The 16,637-nt window shown below is 46.2% G+C and overlaps 7 protein-coding genes across 7 annotated transcripts; 2 read left to right on the forward strand and 5 right to left on the reverse strand.

Moving 5' to 3' along the window:
- Positions 1-502: 502 nt before the first annotated feature.
- Positions 503-2,654, reverse strand: FSUBG_13893 (fc receptor; the record flags this gene model as incomplete). Its single annotated transcript, XM_036678831.1, has 3 exons — positions 503-573; positions 630-1,772; positions 1,874-2,654. 3 exons carry the CDS (start codon positions 2,652-2,654, stop codon positions 503-505), a joined length of 1,995 nt encoding a protein of 664 aa, XP_036530638.1.
- Positions 2,655-3,709: 1,055 nt separating this feature from the next.
- Positions 3,710-5,085, forward strand: FSUBG_13894 (uncharacterized protein; the record flags this gene model as incomplete). The annotated part of the gene is made up of 5 exons (XM_036678832.1): positions 3,710-4,022; positions 4,072-4,566; positions 4,628-4,735; positions 4,806-4,923; positions 4,977-5,085. The coding sequence occupies 5 exons, from the start codon at positions 3,710-3,712 to the stop codon at positions 5,083-5,085; spliced, it is 1,143 nt and encodes a 380-aa protein (XP_036530639.1).
- Positions 5,086-5,735: 650 nt separating this feature from the next.
- FSUBG_13895 (het-domain protein) lies at positions 5,736-6,824 on the reverse strand (the record flags this gene model as incomplete). Its single annotated transcript, XM_036678833.1, has 1 exon — positions 5,736-6,824. The coding sequence occupies one exon, from the start codon at positions 6,822-6,824 to the stop codon at positions 5,736-5,738; it is 1,089 nt and encodes a 362-aa protein (XP_036530640.1).
- Positions 6,825-8,530: 1,706 nt separating this feature from the next.
- On the reverse strand, positions 8,531-10,233 carry FSUBG_13896 (uncharacterized protein; the record flags this gene model as incomplete). Its single annotated transcript, XM_036678834.1, has 4 exons — positions 8,531-8,552; positions 8,621-9,477; positions 9,595-10,118; positions 10,188-10,233. The coding sequence occupies 4 exons, from the start codon at positions 10,231-10,233 to the stop codon at positions 8,531-8,533; spliced, it is 1,449 nt and encodes a 482-aa protein (XP_036530641.1).
- A 2,387-nt stretch (positions 10,234-12,620) lies between these two features.
- On the forward strand, positions 12,621-13,037 carry FSUBG_13897 (mannose-specific lectin; the record flags this gene model as incomplete). Its single annotated transcript, XM_036678835.1, has 2 exons — positions 12,621-12,826; positions 12,887-13,037. 2 exons carry the CDS (start codon positions 12,621-12,623, stop codon positions 13,035-13,037), a joined length of 357 nt encoding a protein of 118 aa, XP_036530642.1.
- Positions 13,038-13,423: 386 nt separating this feature from the next.
- FSUBG_13898 (uncharacterized protein) lies at positions 13,424-14,100 on the reverse strand (the record flags this gene model as incomplete). The annotated part of the gene is made up of 2 exons (XM_036678836.1): positions 13,424-13,772; positions 13,829-14,100. 2 exons carry the CDS (start codon positions 14,098-14,100, stop codon positions 13,424-13,426), a joined length of 621 nt encoding a protein of 206 aa, XP_036530643.1.
- An 897-nt stretch (positions 14,101-14,997) lies between these two features.
- FSUBG_13899 (uncharacterized protein) lies at positions 14,998-15,751 on the reverse strand (the record flags this gene model as incomplete). The annotated part of the gene is made up of 2 exons (XM_036678837.1): positions 14,998-15,340; positions 15,399-15,751. 2 exons carry the CDS (start codon positions 15,749-15,751, stop codon positions 14,998-15,000), a joined length of 696 nt encoding a protein of 231 aa, XP_036530644.1.
- Between the last annotated feature and the right edge of the window lie 886 nt (positions 15,752-16,637).

Consider the following 16,637-nt stretch of genomic DNA (forward strand, 5'->3'; position numbering starts at 1 on the left):
CTTACTTTTATTAGGTATTTTACCTTATATATATTCTATATACTTTAAGCTTAATTATTTCTATAAAAAAGTAATAGCTCTTTATTTATATACTTTTAAAGTTAATTATTAAAATATTAACTTTTTAATTAAAATTAAAATCCTAGGTAATAATAAGGGTAATATATATCTTACCTATATATATTTATTAGTATTCTTTACCTTTATATACTAAAGGCTAAACCCTCTTTAAACTACCTATAACCTTACTCCTGTATAAAGCTTGCAGTAAAATTAAAAACCTGTACGGATTAATGGTGTATCTGGCGGAGAAAGAGGGCGAGTATCACAGAATAGGGTCCTTTGAAGCACAAAGTTCAGCTGATGAGTATGAGGAGGAGGATACTGGGTATCTTATAGCGGAGGAATGGGCAGAGAAAAGCATTGTCATCATTTAGAGTAGAACTTTATTACTTCTTTGATATAGAGATCATAGCCACTGAAATGAATAGCCAGAAAGCTGCTACTGAGCTCCCAGGAGCATATATCGTACACAGCCCGCATCAATGTATCCTCCAATACCGCCATTATCACCTACAAACCAAAGAATCAGCATAAAATCAGTAAGATATGAGGGGAATATTACTTACAGCCTGTATATGCCTTGACAAACAAGTCTTTGCAAAGCGGACCATCCTTTCCAAGTGGTGTATACGGATCTTGCGACTCCACAGTCGTCTTGCATCCCTCAACCCAGGATACCTCATAGTAATACAAATCGCTCTTTGTAATACCAGTGGCAGGGCTGTCGGACTTCATGTCAGCAGGCAAGTTGGTTTCGCAGTACGCACCTGCTAAAGACTTCACGGCGCCTGGGCTGACGTCCTTGTGATCACCGCCCCTGTTCTTACAAAACACTGGCCCCAGTTCCAACGGCGTGATCTTATCCTCTGGTGGTGCGGGAGCTTCGGTGGGCTTGGTTGAGACCCACGATGCGCAGTATGTGTTCTCGACGCAAGCTTGGCCTCTGCCACCGCCGCCCTGAGCACACTGTGTGTTAGTCGCTGTCTCGGCGCATGAACTACCATCGGGAGTAGAGATAGGTCCCGGAACGTCGGTCAGCGTTGGGAGACCGGTCAAGTGAAATGGTGGTGCTGTCGTTGACGTGGTAGGCATGGCGGTGTACTTGTAGGTGCCGCATCCTACATCAATGGTACCCTCGAGAAAGCTGTTCTCAGAGTCAAAGCACTCATCGCCAAAAGCGTACATCGAATCACCGCAAGGAATTTGGCAATCTCCCTTAGCACCACTCCAATCATATTCGAACACCCAGCCCTCGCAAGACTCAGCTCGTTCCCGAAGCATATGTCTTCTCATGTTAAGCGACGCACGCTTCTCTTGAGATCCACCCTCAGCGTCGGCTTCAGTGAGATTCTTGCTAAGCTCATCGCCCTCATGGCCATTGACGTCGGCGCAGAACTTGGAGTAAATCGACATGAAACAGTCGCGAGGAACGTCATCGCTACTCTGTTGTTGGCATTGAACATCCGGGTGTTGAGCGTCGTTGATAGAAATATTCTCATCGTCAAAGACCTGCTGGAAGTACCGAGAAGTATCGTCTTCGACCGCTTCCATTGTAGGAATGGCTTCGTTGTCGGCTGGTACTTCGCCGAAGAGGACTGACTCCTCAGGGAAAATGCTGGTGGTGACGGTGGGGGTCTGTTTGGCGGGGCAGTCGATCGGAGCAGGGCATGTTACGTAGACAGTACTATGGTTCTCTGTCAGAATTGGGACTAAGGAAGAGAGCTGGGGATATAGACTTGCCTGGTATATGTTTCGCTCTCGGAGTAGAAAGAGACAGTCTTTGTGCACGGCGCTGGATCCTTTTTCTCACAATCATCAGGTTCATTGGGATTTTGAGGATCTTCAGGGTCTTTTGGATCAGGATTCTCTGGATCTTTGGGGTCTGGGTTCTCAGGATCCTTCGGGTCTTTAGGCTCACCAGGATTCTTAGGATCGTCAGGGTTCTCAGGGTCTTTGGGGTCTTGAGGATTGTCCGGTTTCCTGGGATCGTCCGGAGTGTCAGGAACCTTGGGTACATCCGGAATCTTGGGGGCGTCAGGAATCTTGGGGTCGTCGGGCTTCTTGGGATCATCAGGCTTTTCCGGATCGTCAGGGTTTTTAGGATCATCCGGCTTCTTCGGGTCATCAGGTTTCTTAGGATCATCAGGTTTGTTGGGAACTGGAACTGGTACTGGTACAGGAGCGACATCAGTGGTCTTTGGATCCTCTGGTTCATCAGGCTTCTGGGTCGTAACTGGAGCAGGAGGGTTACCTGGCGCCGTGGTAATCTCTGGCTCTTGCGGCGCAGGTGCCGCTGTTGTCGTAGCTGGAGGGGGAGGGTTATTAGGCTCAGCTGTTGTTTCTGGCTCAGGAGCAGGGACTGGCGTGTTTGGGCCTGCGGGTTGATTTGGCTGAGGATTGGGGACGATAGGAGGAGGATTCCGGTCATCAGCTGGGATTTCTTGTTCTTGTCTTGCGACAAATACTCTGGGATAGACTGGGTGAGTGAACACGGCTGCCCCAGAGGAGTTTTCTTGTTCAAGGCTTGCGCCAACAGCCGTAGCACCTAGCCATAATGCTGCAATAGCGCTGACCTTCCAAGGCACCGTCATGATGGCGAGTGTATTTGCAACGAAAGAGAAGTAGGAAATGGACCAAGGACGGCCTAAAGGATAGAGAGGTGAAGTGATCGTTGCCAAGTCAAATCTGATATCCTTCGGCAGCCAGAGTCTGAGTATTATGATATATAGAACTCGGAATAGATGGCTTAGAAGATGTGTTCGTATTGTAATTATTGGTGGATGGGATCTCCCCTTGCATTAGCTAGATTGCCTCATCCAAAATTATCCAAGCTCAAGGCAGGGCAAATAAGTAAGCCGCAGGATCTGCACAGCCGACGGAGCACTATGCACCAATTGTGGCGCTTATCTCGGAAGTACAACCCATTCAGGCATCTCAATTCCACTTGATAGTGAAATCGTCTTCATCACGGGAGTTTATCTCCCGCCCACAGCGGGATTCCGTGCAGAAGGATTTGGATGCATGAGCGTGCTTACATGTTAAAATTAAAAGTAAGCTTTTCTTCAACAGTGCTCGTCTTAGCGTCAAACGTTAGCTCTAAGAATAATCCAATGGAGTATTTCAAGGCATTCCTGATAGACGGGCCAATCAGAGACTGCAGAGATGATGACAAGCCGTAACAAGGCCAATCAAACAGATCTAGGCCCGAGCCGCACAGCCTCGGCATAGCCCTACGGATCCATATCTATCTGTAACGCTGGATCTGCCTACGGAAATCTCCGTGCTATGGATTAAGCGCTCAGTAGGACCGATACGGGAATCTCGAGTTGAAAGGGTTTCTTAGGTCAGAGTGAGAATTGATTACAGTGACATTAAAGGATTGTCTGTGCCTTTCGCAAGGCTTAGACGGAGCTATTGCTTAATAGAGAATATTTTGATATCCCTGTGACTTGTCGTAAAGTCACTCCCCTACCCAAGAGTATAGAATAATACGACCCTTCTTTATTTGTTAACCTCGGGCACTAAAACATAACCTTGAGGTCTTATATCTCTAGTATTGAGTACTTCCTCTATTTATCCTTTCCTGGGCCTGACATTCTCCTCTACTCTTATCTACTGTTTGTCACTGGCCTATTCATCCATCAACATGAAGGTCTTCTTGCCTATCGTAGCCCTCGCTGGGCTTGGCTTAGCCGCAGACATGAACGTCTGGGATCTTGATGACTCTTGCCAAACACCCGAACGCAAAGGTGCCTTTGACAAGGCGTACAGCGATGCAGAAGTTCTAGCAGTCAAAGCTCAAGAGGACCTTGAGAAGCTCAAAGGCGCGCGTCCAGACTTTGTATCAAACATGCGAACCAACTGGGACCGTATCGCAAGGGCTGCGACTAACATGTTTGGCTTTGTGCCGAATAAAGATGGCCATGATCCTGCTGAGGAGCATTACTCGAACGTTAGGTGTAAGTCGACGCTACAAAATTATATGTGTCTTTACTGATTGATTGGAAGATGTTTATGATCGTATGGTCAAGACCCTTCACAACGATGAGATGATTCCAGCCAATGGCTACGGCGGACTCAAGCCTCTTCTTCTGTGCGACGAAAGCAAATTCGTCTGGGTCGGAAGAGACGACAAGGATCCTCACGATCCAGCAGGAAGGCCGCTTCGCGAGTCCAGACCCAAGGAGATGGGAGATTCAAAAGCCGGAGCTTGGGTCTACAAGAAAAGGTACCTCGTAAATGGCGTCAAGCAATCCAACACAGGACTCTGCAGACCAGGCGTGTTCGCCGTCACGCTTACCCGCAACGACTTCATCATCTTTTGTCCGCCATCATTCCAAGACCCGGTGGCTGGTACAAGATCCGCTGTTGATGCTAAAGACAGCGTTCAGAAAGACGATATGTTGGATACGTACTCTGCTACTAGCCTTTCTCGAGTCATGGTCCATGAGCTTGCCCATTGGTTTGGCGGTGATGGAAATGGTGGAACCGAGAACCGCAATAGTATGTATACTATGAATGATATTCTTTCGGTTGCTGGGATGCTAACGTCTTACCTGTGCAGTCCCTGATCAACAAGCTGTCGGAAAGGAGGGAGCTCTCGTCTGGCAAAAGCCCGATGGCAAACGCACCACTGACGCGTCTCTCAAGGACCTCAAGAGATATCTTACATGTGAGTTCTTCTCTATACTTTATCTTCTTATTGCGCAGAATGATAGCTGCTAACCATAGAGTTACAACAGACCACTTTATGTGGGTTTCCAACTTGGCGCGCTCTCACGAGGGCGCTAACGCAGGAAATTCTGGCCCGAGCAAAGCCACTTTTACGGCTGAATCATATGCTCTCTTCGCTTTAATGTCGTAAGTTGATTGTAAAACCTCAAACCGAGTTGATCCTGATTTCTATCTTCTAGCTACATGGATAACTGGGATTGGGCTAATGATGGGAAGGCAAAGGCGTTTGTTGATGAAATGATCCCATATGAGAGACTTCCCAACAGTAAGAAGGTTCGTTTGGGCTAGAGGGGACTTCATCGCTTAGCCAGTTAAGTGAGTTGTTAATTAAACATTATGCTTGTATATCTTACAAAGTGCATTGTTCTGTAAAGAGAAACTTTGCTATAAATGATACATTAGATCTATGGTCATTGCCTGCGGCCTTTATATTGTGAAAGAACGTTCATCCGGCTTCTTAGGGCTATCAGTTTCATTAGGAACGAGGAATAGAACCAGCACAGAAGCTGTATTTTTTATCTTTCATGCCTGTGGCTTATTGAGCTTCTTAGTAATAATTAATTTTAATTTCTATTATTATTAGAGTTTTAGTAGAACCATTATTCTTACACTAAACTATCGTAATCGTCCGCGGATTGCTGTTGCAAAAAGCCCGCTGCTGAATATTGAGCATATCTTGATACTGCTGGAATAGGTCAACATAGTCCCCATGGGCTTGAGGTTCCCTTAGTTCCAGAGGCTCAAAGTTAAACACCCCAACCCTACGAAACGTTTTCTCGTCTTGTGTAACAAGTATAAGCCCCGAAGGACCACTTCTGGAGTCCTCGTCGAAGAGACAGATTTTAAGGCAATAGACAGTGCCACCCCGAATTCTGTCCTCCAACACATCGATCCCAAAATCAAGCATTACAGTCGCGAAATCAAGGTCCAGCGTCTCATTAGTCAGACTCTCGGACTGTACTAGTAATGATCTCTCGATAGATGGAATAAGGCTCGCCTTTTGTAAGCACCCATGAACTACCAACGACCCAGATGAAACTCTCCCATATTGAGCTTCTGGATATATTGGGGTGGTTGTACCGCAGACCCACTACTCGTGGGTCAATCGTCGTCGGTGTGCTGTCAAACCAATCGACTTGCACAACCAGCCTGGCCCACGACCAGGTAGGTGCAACATATTCTGCAGGTTGTTTCGACTGACTTTGCGGCTGTGCTGATGTCCATAGAAGTGCTTCAGGAAGATGCGAGAGCCATATCCCGGCCAGGTAAGAATCATCGAGGGCCTGTGCCCAGGTCTCAGCTACCCCCGAAATTGCTGGTAGTTTATCAAGAGCATACGTCAGCTCCCGCTTGGTGTATACCTCGACGATGTTCATCCAGTTTCTGCAGCCTTTATTGCTCTCGTAAAACCCTTGGAACATGCGGTGTGAGTCCTTAAACGGCCCAAGATAATCCAATGCGAGACATGCATCATCTTGTCGAAACTCCACGGCTTCCCGACATGTCCAGTGTAGGCCAGCATTGGTGTATTGAAGCACTCGACGAGATAGGATATACTCCTGGAGTGTCCAGGCTCGATCGCCGATAGGAGAATTCGCGAGGCCCTTAGAAAGTATCACCGACCCAAGCTTTTTGTCAGGGCAGGCGAACAGTAGTCTGAAGGATGTCTCGGAGATGGGGGGTACGGAGATATCGTGAAGGAAGCCTTCATTGCTGTGCTTAGCTCTCGCAGCCGGTATGGTAATGAATGAATACATGTAGATCTTAGACATCTGCGCAATCTCTAACGCAATATCTTGAGGATTGTCTTGATAGATGCAGAGACAGTCGATCCAGATAAACTTGAGTCCTAGATTTTGGGTCGCTAAAACAGCATCTTGTAACTTCCGAGGTAGTCCGGATACGGGCAGACCTTTCATTAAGGCAGCTGTGGTATTAGCGTTCAGCTGAAGTTCTTGATGACCACCCCAGCAGTATGTCAGAGCTGTGTACAGGCTCGCCCCCGCAAGGTGCTGTGCTTTCAGCATGTCCTGCAGTCTTACGGAAAGGCTACCGTCCTGGCACTGAGAAAGACTTAGGAGTCTCGATGGCGTAAAATTGGATCCATGAGGCCGGCATTTGTAATGCGAAGTCTCGCAGGTCTTCAGACGAGACATCACTCACTGCCTAGATTCTTCCGACGAAAACGATGGCCTAAAAGGACGGGGTCCAACGGTCTCCACAGCAGGGTCATCTAGGCAGTTGTTAGTCCCACAAGTAACCCGTTGTCACTATAGCCTACATACTTTCTTCTGCAGTAAGCCAATACAAAGAACCTGGCCCTTCTATATGATGTGGGTTTACTGGAGATCCCTGGTCTTTTGAACTCTCCCAAATTACTTGAACGCGTTGAAGCCTATCAGAGTAATAGGAATTGCATGAACGGAGCTGACAGATCCATCGTTCTGGGTCGATAAGAAAGGTAGAGTTGTGCTCATCATATCCACGTGTAATCAGCTGCCGCACGAGGATAGCTATAAATTCCTGAAAAAGGGCGCAGCCATTGAAAGCTCCTTGAATTCACCTTGAGCCTCGATATTTGATAACCGCAGCATCAGGTAGATCACTGTCGCTTCTCACATGAATCGATGGATCGAGTTCTTGGACCGAACAATAAGGGCAGAAATGGACAGAACCCGGCCGCACTGGGAATGTAGTCCTCAAGCTCCGTGACAGCTGAAAGGGGTTGACGCTAGAATTCTCAGGAGACTGTGCTGTCGGGTTGGAGCCCTGGGACTGAAGTAGGGACATTTTGCTATGCCAGCAGAAGGCCTTAATACTGCTGAAGACTAATGGTATGCTCAAAGAAGATACAGTATGTTGGATATAGCAGGTTGATGCTGAGTTCAGGCAGAAGCGGGGCTGTGTTTCAACCTCTACAGGTATATCACGTGTGCCCTTCACATTCCATCAGCCAATGATCCGCCCGCCTTGAAAATTGCCCAGCGTAGTTATCTTAAGTACAGGTATATGTTCAATGTCAGATTCCCATTGTTATAGAGCATAGTGCTAAGTAAAGGTGGACCTTCTTAAATATTTAAGTAAAAGAAAAGGAAAGAAAAGTACCAAATAAAGTTAAATTAATATATTTCTAATTATAATTAAATATTATTTAAATGTTGTAATTAAGATAGCTATATACATATATAATAATAATAAAATAGAATAAATATACCCACAGCTTTAATTGCCTTGTTACGTGTAGCGCACTTGATAACGCTTAACCTTCTAAAATGCTGCCCATACTTTCTCTTTTCATTGATACAAACTGCTTTATTCGCTACTTTCCGCTTACTTTATCTTTAATGGCCCGGGAGTAACACCGACAGCTCTACCCGCAACACTTCACAAGATACTTAAGAAATGGGACTTGAAGCAAGCTTTTGTAAGTTGGGAAATACGGTCTATCGGTTTATAGAGCATAAGATTACAGATCTTCTCTTTAGCTATGGAGTCCAAGTACAATTGGTCATTTTTATCCTTGTATTGACTGTATAAAAACCCACGCTTCCACATAACAAGGGCTATAGTCAACACCCTCACCGTTGTCAGCTAAAACTGCTATATACAACGTCTGAACCTACACTATCTGTCTCAGCGCCATGTTCGTTGTCCTGAAAACCTATCTCTCCACACACTCACTCTATGGCGCTTTGAACTTGTTGTAAATGGGTAGTGGTTTCGGCAGGAAGGATTAGAGCACGTTCCAGGAACGCCTGAAGTTCCAGAATAGGTATATGATTCTGGGCTGATCGCATGGTACCAGTCGTGGCTTGGTCCATACCAATCCGAGTTTCTGACACATATCTTTGTCTCATACAGAAAGCAAAGACGAGTGATCGATTTATCGGGTCCGTAGTGGCGAGGCTCACAAAACACCGACAGCCCGTTAGTATGGTTCTCCCAGTCGTTGCAGTCCTTGGGCTCGACGCCTTTGGGCCATTTCCTGATGGGTGTCCACATCCTCTCTTCTGTTACAGGGTTGTCTGGCGTGATGAAAGCGTCCATTTCAAGAAGAGCTTTCGTGCTGCGCTCTGGGACAATGCATTGCGCTCCATGCCGGCGAACGGACTGAATAGCCTCCAGTACTTGGTCGGCTGCTACGCTGCTAGTCTGGCTTGTCACAAGATTCTGGCATCTCTCGGCTGAGACGACAGTTAATGACAACGACAGACTAAGTTTGCCACCATGACAGCCAGATATCTTGGCATTGGGGATTTCGTTATGAGGGAGATCGTTTTCCAAGTGGCTCAGATGTGTGCAGTTTTCAATCTCGATGAACCCACCGGCTCGCGTAGTCTGGGATTCTATGTCATCATAAAACAGGACCTTATGTTCGCAAAGACGAACATAACCTGTTTTGGCAATGCATGCTCGTTTTGATTCCTTTTGTAATTCTTCGCGGGAAAAACATGAAGATGGATGTTCAACAAAGCACTTGTAGCAGTATACCCAATCTCGGTTGTCTCGGGCGGCAAACTTGCACGTTAATGAAACACCATCTCTCTGTCTTTTGTCGACTTCCAGTTGGCATTCTTCGCAGATCTTGTCCTTTCTGACAAGATTTGCGAGTCCTGTTGTGTCTTCGTATCTTATCTTGCGCTCGAAGCAATGGGCTTTTCTGAATACCCAGGTACTATGCTTCAATCTAGTAGAGTCAGTCTGGTAGCCGACACACCATGCACAGCAATCTCTGTCTGAAAAAGAATGTGATAGAAACATCTTATCTTGAGTCAGACGTCTGAATTGCCGGGTTACCTGCCGAAGGACAAAGAATGCAAACCGAGAATGTTGGTCAGCGCCTTCATATATTTGGCGAAGGATGTTTAAGATAATCTCGTCTGGAAGGGAGGCTAATTTTGATGCAGTCGATGGCTTCTCGACCTTCTCTTTTATGGCGTCTACTGGACCATATCTGTGTGGATTTTCCGATGGGTACAGGTTCTTAGGTGTTACTGACCGCTCAGGTTCAAGTTCAATCTTCGTCGTTTGATAGTTGTGAGAAGTTGTTAGTTGTGTAAATAACCCCGTTGAGCTCTTGAATCTGTCCTGTGTAATAGTGACTGACCCGTCGGTATGTAGCTCCTCCGATGCCGCCAGGGTCTTTGGTGTAACTAAGCCATCCACTTCAGATTTAGCCTTTTTCGTTTGATGGTTGTCTGAAGTCGTTTGCTGGACTAGCGAATTCGTTGAGCTCTTGGCGGTTTCCGTCTTGCGCATCTCCATACTCATTGGGTTGTTGACCTCATTCGTTCTCGTGGGATGAATGCTTTCCGTCTCCTCTTCCATTCGAGTTAGGAGCAATAGCAGGAAGCGGTTCTGAGTCTTACCTGAACAGTCTGGAGACATACCTTTGCTGCAACAGCTAAAGAGAGTACATAGCCAGCGTTTCAACATCTTGTGTAGCTTCGTGCCGTCTTCCTTCGTCCTTTGTCATACGGTGTTATGTCCAACAACATGTTTGGGCGACTGTTCGGGGGTAAAGCCACTTATGTACATAAAGGACCAGCGCGAATATTTAAACTCCATGCTGCGTGTATTCAGAAATTTAAATAAAAAAGCTTTCTCCTACTAGTCACTTCATAGGTGAACTTTATAGCAAAAGCCAGTCTTTGAACTTAAAGCGTGTTAAGCCGCGTGATGTGAGCATCAGCAGTGGGGTCTATCAACTCAAAATGCAACTCTTATCAAATCAGTTCAGGCAGTCCTCAGGGGGCAAGAAAACTCAGGCCTAGTAAGAGTATATCAAAAATAAACTTAGCAAAAGATATCCTAAGTTTAGTAAAGTTACCCTAAATTTATCCCAAGTTACCTAAGTCTTAATATTATTTATTATTAAAGTTCTGAGTATTCTTTCCTCCCCAAGGCAGTATACCAGCTACCTAACACAATCAATGGGCTTTTCGATTACGTCAGGGTTTAAACTTTGTAAGGGTTCAGTGGCTATATATGCGACAGTAGGTTCATTAATGGTTCGACTGATGACTTTTCATTCTGAAAGAACGGAGTTTGGGCCACGTGACTTGTCTGGCGTTCTTCTGCTGAGAAATGCAATGAACCAAACGCATCACATGTCTAACAACCTATCGTGGTAGCGAGTGCGCAGCAGGGAAACAGTTGGAAGCCGGTGGAAGGCTAAAATTGATGAATCAAGAGCATTCTTCCCCCTGTTTGTCTCAGAGCACCCAGGCGTCCGTCGCGGGGTTTTGTGAAACTTGACCTCGAGCAGCTGTGAGAATGTTGCACACCGCTGAAACAGTCACTGGTGTTTCCTGAACTTTGGATCAAAGGAAGAAGACAGATAATCCTCTGAAGTGTGAATACGCGAACAATGCCTGCAGCCTCAATCCCATATCACTCGGCTGCCAGCGGCTTTGATACAAGCCCAAATATGGCATCTAGGGCATCAAGCAATACAGAGAAAGACAATTTCACATGCTAAGCACGAACCGTGTCTCCTAGCGCCGCCAATACCCGGATATCCAGGTGATATGCTGTCAGTGGCGGCGGCAATCTACACCGCAATATGCATCGAGACTAAAAAGACAGATCTGCGGCTGCAAGATGGAGCGGCACGGTGCTCTACTCCGACCATCCGACAACTCACTCTTAGGCAGACCGACAGGTCTTTTTGTCATAAGTAACAGGTACCCGGCCGTTGCGCCTCACAGACGCGTTGGCGGCCCCTTGTTTGTCCTGCATGTCTCATTACCCCGCCGTGCCCAGCTCGAACTTGGGAATTAGATGTAAAGCCCAAGAATCAGAAGACTGACTTCTGAGAGAGGTATTTGCTGCTCCGTACTGTTCCACACATAATTCAAGTAATCAAGTTCAAGTAGCAAGTGGAACATTAGGATGTTGGAGCAGAGATTATGGTTCCTGGGCGACCAACGGCCAACCCTGGATGCAACGAATGACGTCGTTGTTCTCTTATCCATAAGAGGCCGAGTACTGAGACACGGGAAATTCTGTGGCGGGCTGAATCTCAGACAGAAGAGAGGGGTTCGGGCGGGCCGCTGCTCTTTTAGGTGAGACATACAGACCGTGTAACCAGGTACAGTGGAACCTGTCACAATTGAGATCTCTTCAAACCCCGCTTCCCCGTCGACTTGCTATCGGGAGAGAAAATGATATCTTTCCTCACCCCAGCCTAGTCTTTCGTATTCACGTTTCATTCAACTAGAAGAAGTTTGCTCAATAATGTGATTGGCTGGTAAAATATCTGGATGACTGTTACAGGGACCTACACATGTGAGAGAAGAGGCATGGCCTAGCAAAGTCTTCCCCGGACTATTCGAAGCGATTGTGTAACCCCGGCCGACAGCCAGATCAGCAGTCCACCAATGGCAAGATGCATACGATTCCTCTTCTCTCAGAGAATAACACAAAAGATTCACTTACCGCTAGATCATCGTCGTACCGTGTCTCAGTGAGTGCTTGGGATTTGATGTGCCGATGGCCCGGAGAGGAGATGATCATGCCAGTAGCCTACAGAATGTGACGGAAACGTACATCTACATGATGCACAGTGACACGAGACCTTCATTTTGAAGATAATTGGACATCGGGGATGATCTGTGGATGTCGATTGTGAGACAGTAGAACAGCTGTACGCGTAGGCTGATTTACAAGGTACTCTCAATCTTCCAATGTCCCCCCAAAGGCTCCTTTTCTATAAGAGGCTCTCACTCCCGCTCATCCTGAACATAGACTCTCAACTCAAATCATCACATCTTCACCCATCAAACCTTTCTTAAACAACTCCCCAACACAAATCACTCACAATGGGTTACGGCACTCTCGAGAACGGTGACTGGCTCATGGTCGGTATGAGCATCTTCAGCAAAGATCGCTCCGTCGAGCTCCGCATGCAAGACGACGGCAAGCTCGCCATCTACTACAACAACCGCTGCGCCTGGCAGAGCACCGACCAGCAGATCAGCAACGCAAAGGGCGCCATCATGCAGGGTGATGGTAACTTTTGCATCTAGTAAGTCCAGTTCTTCTCTATTGCCTTCTTGTTGTCAGGTTGTTGACTCATGTGTTGCAGCGACAAGAATGGTAAGGCCACTTGGCACACCAACACTGCTGCCCCCAGCGGCGACAACAAGACCTTTGTCTCTGTCCAGGATGACGGAAATCTTGTTTTGTACAAGAACGGTGGCGCTACTCCCATCTGGTCTTCCAAGAGTAACAAGTAGATTGGCTGGCTTGGCTAATGTGAAGTATGCACTGTTGGAGGGTATGGTTCGGGATCTAGGGACCAAGACAAGTTCTACCTACCAAGTATTGCATGTCTCATATCATACATAGCCACCAGATCAAATTGAATCTGAAAGAGATGCAGTCTTTGTAGCAAGTGCCAATATGTCAATGAATGCGAAACGGATCTCCATAGATACTCCATCTTCGTTATGCCCTTCAATCAACTGGACCAAGTCGTCACGGTCTGGATCTACCGCGGTGAATTCCTTTCTGATTATGATATGTCGGATCTAATAATATTGTCTAAGTATAAAACATGAGAAGTTAAGTCTTGGGAGTCTTTGAATCCCTAAAGTCATGTCCCAATAGTTTGCAGAAAGCCCTAGGCGCTGCAAACTCTCGTGAAGGCAAAGCTGTCGAGGTTGATTTGAATTCTGTCGTAGTCTCCAGTACAGGTTATGGAGAGTTCTACATCCGCCTGCGCGACACTCTCGCCTGCACTAGACCAAGACACGCTACCTGACGTCCAATCACCAACGATTAAGTCGATACTGAGGGGAACAGTCGTATCATCCCCGATCTTGACCTGGAGACTACATCTAGAGGAGGGACCAATCCTGGTAACAGCGACCTGGTAATAGTAGGAGAATTCGTAGTTGCCGTTCAGATTCGTCAGGGTCTGTTTCACGTTGCCTCTGTTGTTGCTCTGACCGTTGTTCCAGATATTGGCCCTGGTGCACAATATGTTAGTACGATAGAGCGAAAAGTGTGAGGTAGACGGTCGTACAGAGCCTGGGTGCCAGCTTGAGATCCTCGCGTAATTATGAAGACGCTGCCAGTCCAGGGTGTAATGCCGGTGGTTGAATCATCAAAGCCTGGGTTAACAAGCAATTGGGTTTCGACGCAGCCTGGCACAGCAGTGGTGGTGGTTGCAGCAAGGGCAGTGGTAGTGACGGCAGCGCTTGTCACGGCCGTCGTCGAAGGTCGACAAAGGCCGGCTTCGGCTCCAGCTTGGAACGCGGCGATCACCGCGACGTTGAAAAGGTTAAAACGCACCATTTTGGCGCAAGTAACGGAAAATAAATCTTTAAACGAGTGGAAGGGACTGCAGGGGTTGCAGCGTGGGTTGAGAGAATGTGAATCGAGAAGCAATTTGAGCAACGGCATTTGCTGTCTATTTATCTCCTGTAGATCCAGCTGTCTACGGAGTAGTCATCAGCTCATTTCCGCAGCTGTAATCCGTACCTAGCGCTACATAACGGCTTGGCAGGAGGCTATTGCCAATAGTTCACTACAGCTAGTCACTTTCGGAGGTAGTGTGCATGTAACGGACCTGTCAGCAACGCCCATGTAGTCCACTTTGCCAAATAAAGTCAACAGAACCAACACTTTAATCAGGGGTTCCGGGTTCTTCATTCCGCTATTGACAAGCCCTCCCGCCTTTGGCATTTCGCTAATGCTCAGTAGATCAGATCTGCCGCATACCACGGGCTTTTTGGCCTTCAATGTGTGATTATTATTGAAGAGGTATCATGACGTTTTTGTAGCTGTGTGTGAGGCGCGTGATGGGAGCATCAGCGGTGGGGTCCGGCGAGAAGAATAATACTGACATAGCCGCATTACACTGATCGATTGATCAAGCCGGAGCCTTATGCCAGTGGGGGTAATGGTTTTTGAAGAATTTATAGTGTATTAAAGGTTGTGATCTAAGCATCAGCTGTCAGATAGGTCATATTGCTCGGGACATATCATCCTGGGGTGCTGTAGTCCTCGACATGAGTTTTCCAAGTATAAATCTCCGAAAGACAAATGGTCAACTTGTAGAAGGAAGTACGCTGGCTACCTATGTTGATTACATTATGATGAATCTAAAAAAAAGGCGATAAACTTCAAATATATTAAAATTTCAGCCTCAACGCCCAAGGACCCCTAAAGCTGTTCTAATCTCGCAAACTCCTAAGCGGCACCACAAACTCGCGTAAACGCAAGAGTATCAATGTCAACCTCAATTCCTCTGAATTCTCCAAGACAGGTCAAGCCAAGCTGCACATCAGCCTGTGCGATAGTATCATCACCCAGATCCAAGATGACGCTGTCTGTCCTCCAGCCACCGACGATGTCATACATGGCGCCATATTCGCTTACAGATCCAGCCGAGAGCTGAACGTTGCAAGTGTAATCGGCATTGTCGCTGATGCTGACGACACGGTAGTAGTAAGAGAATCGGTATTTGCCACTCAGATTTTGTAGAGTCTGCTTGAAGTAGTAATCGGGTTCGCCGTTTGCGAAGGTTGCGGAACTGGTTCGTCTTGTGTTAGTAGGTGAGCGATAAAGATGCGTTTTCTGAATCAACGTACAGTGCGTTAGTGCCGGATTGGGGCTGGTTTTGGGTGAGGGCGGCGTTGCTGGACCAAGGCGTGATTTCGTCGGGAATGTCGTCAAAGTTTGGGTTGACAAACAGCTGGGTTTCGACACAGACTGCCGCTGCAGTAGTCGTAGTAGACTCAGCCTCAGTTGTAGTAGTAATATCCGCCACGGTCGTAACAGCAGTCGTATCAATTGATGTAGCCGTAGTCTCAGCAGCGAGCGACGAAGTGGTCTCGGCAAGGCTTGTCGCAGCGGTCGTCCCTGGTTTACAGGGACCGGCTTCTGCACCGAGGAGCAGCGTAGCAATGGCTGCTAGGTTGAGTAAAGAAACGCGAATCATCATGTCGCGATTGTGAAAACGAGTGAATACGACTGCAGATATCGCAGTGCCAGTATAAAGAACGTAACTATTGAGATGATGCAAGAGGCAAGTCTGATTCAGAAAATTATTCAGGGCCAGGCGCCCCCTTTCCAATTCGTAAGCTGTCATTGTTGGCTCTTCTTTGAACCTGCAGTAGACTGGCGCTAAGTCATCGCTTGCATGAGGCTATTGCCAATAGTTCAATACGCTATTGGGAAAATGGTCAAGTTAAGCATAAAGTACTAACCATTTTCAGAAATAATATCCTCGTGACGGAACTGTCAGGCAACGGTCGTAACAACTCAAGTCAAGCCGGCTTTTTTAGGGGCTTGACTTGGGGGGGGGGTGAATTAAATTAGGTTATATTTTAAAGGTCAGGCTTAAATTAAACAAGCTAACTTATATAATATTAGTCAGATAGCTGCAGGGAATAGCCCTACCTATTTTCTATAACTAGCTTCCTAAGTATTATATTACCTCTATTACCTTTAGATTTAGGCTATAATATTAATCTAATAATATTATTTTAGCCTAACTAAATAACCTTTTTACTCTAGCTAATTTAGTAAGTATATATAAGATATTATAAGCTATTTTAATAACCTAGGATAGGTATATTTATATTACTTTTACTATTTAATTAGTTTATAGCTAATTTGCTTAACTTCTTTTATTAAATATTAAGATAGCTTAGTAATAAAATAGCTATATAGCCTTGCCTATTTTATATAGAAGGCTATAGAAATACTATTAATTTCTTTAGGTAAAGAGGATATTTTTTATATAGTAAGTAATTAAGGGAATTAAGGGTCTATAACCTTTTAATTTTCTAAATAAAAGGCTTTAAAGCAGGTATAAATAGCTTTAA

The sequence above is a fragment of the Fusarium subglutinans genome (assembly GCF_013396075.1).
Source record: "Fusarium subglutinans strain NRRL 66333 chromosome Unknown NRRL66333_c0000421, whole genome shotgun sequence".
NCBI classification, from domain to species: domain Eukaryota; kingdom Fungi; phylum Ascomycota; class Sordariomycetes; order Hypocreales; family Nectriaceae; genus Fusarium; species Fusarium subglutinans.